The sequence below is a fragment of the Vicia villosa genome, linkage group LG5, assembly GCF_029867415.1.
Source record: "Vicia villosa cultivar HV-30 ecotype Madison, WI linkage group LG5, Vvil1.0, whole genome shotgun sequence".
In the NCBI taxonomy this organism is placed as follows: domain Eukaryota; kingdom Viridiplantae; phylum Streptophyta; class Magnoliopsida; order Fabales; family Fabaceae; genus Vicia; species Vicia villosa.
Genome location: NC_081184.1, coordinates 124,410,132 through 124,416,131, shown reverse-complemented (window position 1 = coordinate 124,416,131; position 6,000 = coordinate 124,410,132). Strand labels below are relative to the sequence as shown.

The window sequence follows — 6,000 nt, the reverse complement described above, 5'->3', positions numbered from 1 at the left end:
ATTATCAGTGCAAAGTGAATTTTAAAGTTCGAGAAGAAAATTCATGGAAAGAAGAATGGAAAATTGGGGCTGGTTTCAGTTGCGGCTTTAGATTCAAGGGAGAAAAAGATTGAAAATTGGGACTGAGTTCAATTTATGCGTTCGATTCAGAGAAGAAGAAAATTGAAAATTGGGGTTTGGTTTAACGATGAAAGTGTAGCTCTATTAGTTTTCAAACAGGAATTAACAAAATTAAAAGTCACGTGATTCATTTAATCCATGTTATAATCCTAGCCATTCATTTTAGGGTTAATACCTATTTTCACCCCTGCCATATAGGCGACATTTGAAAAACCCCCCTGCAAAAAAAAAGTTGCAAGAATTTAGTAAGCATGTTAATGTCCAAAAATTTGACTTGGGTGGGAGTTGAACCCACACATTTCCACTTAAGCTGTGCTTCGCCTGACCACTAGGCTGGATATTTAAACTTGTTATATATTACTTTTAATTCTTCTTATCTATACTTACGTTATATATATATATATATATATATATATATATATATATATATAATATATATACTATACTTACGTTATATATATATATATATATATATATATATATATATATATATATATATATATATATATATATATATATATATATATATATATATATATATATATATATATACTATATTTACGTTAAATACTTACGTTATATATATATATATATATAATATATATACTATACTTACGTTTTATATATATATATATATATAATATACTTACGTTAAATATTTATGTTTTATATATAATAATAATATATTTACGTTAAATAATAATAATAATAATATATATACTAAACCAATACTGTAGCTATTTAAATAAATTAAAAATAAACTAAACTAATTATATTAATACATATTAATTAATTTAAAACTAGTTTAATTAATATAGTTAAATTAAAAATATTTTTATTTAATATAAAAAATATTTAAATACATATAGTTTAATTAATATATATTAAATAAAAAATATTTAAATACATTTTTATTTAATAATTAAAATGTATGTTTTTATTTAATATTTAAATACATTTTATTTAATTTAATACGTTTTAATTGTATTTGTTTAATAAGTTTAAATATTAAATAAAAAATATTTAAATACATTTTTATTTAATAATTAAAATGTATGTTTTTATTTAATATTTAAATACATTTTATTGAATTTAATACGTTTTAATTGTATTTGTTTAATAAGTTTAAATATTAAATAAAAAATATTTAAATACATTTTTATTTAATAATTAAAACGTATGTTAGAAAATAAAAATTAATTAAATAAAAATAAATTAAATTAAATTAAACATAAACGTTAAATTAAATTAAATAAATATTAATTAGAAAATATAAACTAAATGAAATTAATATAATTAGTATATAATTAGTTGTATATAATTATTAATTAAATGCAAATAATAAGTTGGATACTATAACAATAATTAAATGTAAACATATATCAACTTGGAACATGCAGCTTAGTGGTCAAGCGCCGCAGCTTATGGTGGAAGGGAGTGGGTTCAACGGAGTGGGTTCAACTCCCACTTCCAACAAATTTTTAACATGTTATCTTATATTAACCAAAAATAAAGATAATATAAAATACATGTGGCATTAAAATTAATAAATAAATAAAATAAAAAGCCACCTGGGCATCCACGTCATAATAAAAAGCCACCTGGGCATCCACGTCATTAAAAAAATAAAAAAAATACATGCCACGTAAGCTTTTTGGATGACTGGATCTGACGAAGGTTTAAAATGAGAGAATCTTCAAATGTTAGGGGAATTCTTGCAACTTTTTTTTTTTGCAGGGGGTTTTTCAAATGTCGCCTATATGGCAGGGGTGAAAATAGGTATTAACCCTTCATTTTAATCCAAAGGTTAAAATTACATCCTCTCACTCTCGCATAAAAAGTGGCTTTCTCACTAGATACATTCCATATATATATATATATATATATATATATATATATATATATATATATATATATATATATATATATATATATATATATATATATATATATATATATATATATATATATATATATATATATATATATATATATATATATATATATATATATATATATATAATTGATGAGTGGGTGAAGAATTTGAAAAAAAATATAAATATTAAATATATGAATGAGTTTGGTTTTAAATAAATTATAAAATTATTATTATTATTATTATTATTATTATTATTATTATTGTTATTATTATGTTTTTATTTAGAATTGCTCTAAAAATGTTACATAAGATTATTGTTAGGTGTTATCTAAACATGCCACATAAAATTTCTGATTAGGGTTGTGTTGAAGTTTGTTAACATAACAACATTGAATAGATTAAAATTAAAATAAGATTACGATTAAAATAAAATAAGTAAGATTGCATTAAAAATAGATAAAAAAATTGCAATCTAATTTTTTAAAAAGTAATAATAATAAAATAAAGTACTGAGGCAGTATATATATATATGTCACGGTAGATTCCAATCCAAAGACATGAGATCTGTCAAAGTCATGAGAAAAAACCCTAACACGTTGTCTTCCGCTGATCTTCTTCCTTTTGATCTGATTTTAGAAATACTAACTAGGTTACCGGTGAAGTCCCTTCTCCAATTCCGATGCGTCTCTAAATCTTGGAATTTACTAATCTCTGATCCAAAATTTGCTAGAAAGCACCTTAACCTGTCAACCACGCCCCGCCGCGTCCTCCGTTTAAGCTACGACACTCCCTCGTACAGGTATATTCTAAATTCTTACTCACTCCAATCCATTTTCACGGACGCGGACGCTAACTTCACTCAATTTGAATATCCACTTTTAAAGCGCTCTTCCATATATTACGCTGTTGGCTCTTGTGACGGAATCCTTTGTTTTGCCAATCATCCTACTTTCACCGATTATAAACCTTTTGTTGTACTTTGGAATCCATCTATTGCAAAATTTAAGGAATTGCCCCCTTTTGAAAACCTCTCGCTGCTCAAAGGGCTCAATTGGGTTCGTACGTCATATGGATTCGGCTATGATCATGTTTCTCATGATTACAAAGTGGTTGTTATTTACAACCCCACTAATAGTAATGGTGTTACTGAAGGCACAACTCAAGCAAAGGTTTATACTTTGAATACTGATTCTTCTTGGAGAACCATTCAACCTTTCCCTTTCGGTATTAACTCTAATTATACACTAGGAAGATATGTATGCGGTTCAATGAATTGGATGTCCTATAATCAACTCACCCATCGACGCTGTATTGTTTCTTTGGATTTAGGCGACGAGTCTTATCAAATCATTTTGCCGCCTACTGACCTGAAAGATTATTTGAGATTGTCTGTCTTGAGGGATTGCTTGTGCATAATCTCTGATCACGATGTTTGGCTCATGGAGGAATATGGAATTCAAGACTCTTGGACTAAATTGTTCAACGTTACTCACTTGTTAGATCCTCCGTCTAAGTCTTTTACCTTGACAACTTTATTATATATTTTTGAACAAGATCAAGTGCTGCTGCTCTTTAGAAAGGCTTGTGAAAGAATCTTGATTCTTTACAATTTCAAGAATGACACTTCTAAAGTTAGTTTTACGTTGAAAGACATCCCAGAACTGTGTGTTGAGAGTTTGATATCACCATGTTCTTAATGCTAGAATTATTTTTCAAGACCATCAAGATCAAGTGCTGCTGTTTACAATTTCAATAATGGTGCTTTATTTTTATTATAATTATTATTTAGTTTTTAAATCTACTTTTTTTAATTTTTTTTTCTTTCATATATCAATTTAATAATATATAATGTATTGTAGTTTCTTTGTCATGGTAACTTAATACAATTTTTTTAACTTTTGTTTTGGATTGACTTCTCTAGTAATACATTTTATATAGAAACTCTTGTTTTTCAATTAATGTACAACTACTGATATTGGAATTTCTGCCGCGTCAATTTTTTTTCCAACACTGTTTGTGTTTTGACAGCAGCACCAAGAAACTCTGATAAAACCGCGATTGTGTTATGCAAATTGATAAAAATAAGTATAATTGCTTACATCATGTAATAGGCTTAGGTTGTTCTGTCTCCTTCTGTTATATGTCTAAAGGCATTTGTGTATTATGGGATTGTTGCCAGGAACTTTTGTGAAGACACAATCACTAACCTTTGCATCAGGTTTGGTTGAAGCTGTTCATACTGGTGCGGCTTTGCGTTGCTGGCCATCTCCCTCCAATACTGTAAGTTACAAATCTTTGCATGGCATATTTAATCACTTGATGTACCGGTTTGCAAAAATGACACTTTGAATGGTGTGATTGAAGTCCTCTTTATTTCACTTGGCAACTATCAGCTTGAGATACAAACGAAAAAAGCTAGCAACTGCATCATTTTATAGCGCTTTGTCATTTGCAAGTTGCTTTAATTCTTGCATACACTTTTTTGTTTATTGTTTAGACACGAGAGCCTAAAGGCTACTCATCTTTCTGGCCATCTTTGAACTTGGTTCGACATAATTTCATTTTTTAATGATAAATGCAAAAAGTGTTAAATTGGACATGTTTATGGAAATGTGTGACGTGTTTTAGCAGTTGCATTCCGATGACGAGATTGACACAGCAGGAAACTAAGGGAGAGGTTGATGGACCATGGAGATATTGTTCAATTTTCAAGCTGACAAAGTTGCTTAGTCGGTTATAATCTTAGCTATTGAATATTGATTTCTCATTTCTTTTATATGCCTAAGTTGACGTCTTTAATTTAGGATTATAATTGTGTATGCAGTAAACATTTATAATTCAAGTGGAATAGGCGGATGGCTGCATTGATGTTATTTCTATTTTATTAATGATTATAACAGACTAAGTAACTTCAAATTGTGAGATTGAAATTTTCTGTTAAATGAAAATTAGTCCATTGTAAATTGCAATATAACTTGGCTATGCCCTTCCTATCTTGTTTAAAAAGAAAATAATGTGTGCCAATGGTCTTCTATTTTCTTCAGATTACTCTTGTGATTTTTTATATCAAGATTCTTTGCTACATTCTCCTCATAAGGATACTATTTTGTAAATTTTTTTTTGAATAACCAGTTTTTTTTTAAAATTTCAGAAATAACAAGTATTTCAAATAAATTACACAAATAGCAATTTTTTTAAAAAAATATACGTTGTCGCCGGGGGTGGCGACAACACTTAACCCATATAGTTGTCGCCAATGGGCCTGGCAAATGCATGTATAAAATAGGTGGTGTCGCCACCCCCTGGCGACAACACCCTCCCTTTATTTTTTTTTCAATTTTTTTATATTATTTTTTTTACTTATTATTTTTAACTATTTTTTTAGTTTGGAAAAATAATATCAATAAACAAAAAAGTACCAAATACATTAACCATTAATTATAATTAAAAAAGTACATTAAAATTAAAAACAACACAAAATACATTAACGATAATAATAAAATTCCTATTGATCGCTGAGTCGACGGCCCCTCAATGCATTTCGGGTATATAAAGTCTGTGAGCCGTCCTTGACCTCTAGAATTCCCTCTATAGGAAAGGCGGGTGCCCGCGGCGCCTTCAAAGCTTTGTCTTGGTGGGTTGAAATTTCGCCTAGTGGGTGCGGCCTCGAAGTTTGGTCTTTGGAAGTTGGTGGTGGGTTCGGTTTGGTTAAAATACACTGGTTGTTGTGGTGTATTGAAGTTCAATGGTTGGTTGGGGTATTATGATGTTTGTTGGTCGAATGAGTTGTATGGCGGGTATTCTTCTTGTATGCCTATGTCTGGGGTAAGTGGTGGTGATCTGGAAGAGCTCGCCATATTGAGTTCTTGGAAGCGTAGGTGGTGGGGTTGAGTTTGTGGTTGAGTTTGAAATGGTTGTTGGTGGTGGTATTGTTGGGATTGTTGTTGTTGTTGTTGTTGGTAAATAGGTGTTTGTTGGTTTATTGGTTGCTGCTGGTAATT

The 6,000-nt window shown here is 28.8% G+C and overlaps 1 protein-coding gene across 7 annotated transcripts; it reads left to right on the top strand.

Moving 5' to 3' along the window:
- The first annotated feature begins 2,547 nt into the window (after positions 1-2,547).
- Positions 2,548-4,908, top strand: LOC131602344 (F-box/kelch-repeat protein At3g23880-like). Of its 7 annotated transcripts, none has more exons than XR_009284044.1 (4): positions 2,548-3,757; positions 4,179-4,279; positions 4,631-4,732; positions 4,824-4,908. XR_009284044.1 is itself a non-coding variant. In XM_058874429.1 (2 exons), the coding sequence occupies exons 1-2, from the start codon at positions 2,557-2,559 to the stop codon at positions 4,225-4,227; spliced, it is 987 nt and encodes a 328-aa protein (XP_058730412.1). In that variant the 5' UTR covers positions 2,548-2,556; the 3' UTR covers positions 4,228-4,908. The 7 variants fall into 7 exon arrangements, 1 of the variants encoding a protein (XP_058730412.1); XR_009284043.1 differs by having other exon boundaries at positions 4,628-4,732; XR_009284048.1 differs by lacking the exon at positions 4,631-4,732 and having other exon boundaries at positions 2,548-3,494.
- The last annotated feature ends 1,092 nt before the right edge of the window (positions 4,909-6,000 follow it).

Coding starts and splice junctions, on each gene's coding strand:
- LOC131602344 (XM_058874429.1), top strand. CDS start 2,557: ATGAGATCTGTCAAAGTCATGAGAAAAAACCCTAACACGTTGTCTTCC. Junction 3,495..4,178: donor TTGTTCAACGTTACTCACTT/GTTAGATCCTCC, acceptor GATTGTTGCCAG/GAACTTTTGTGAAGACACAA.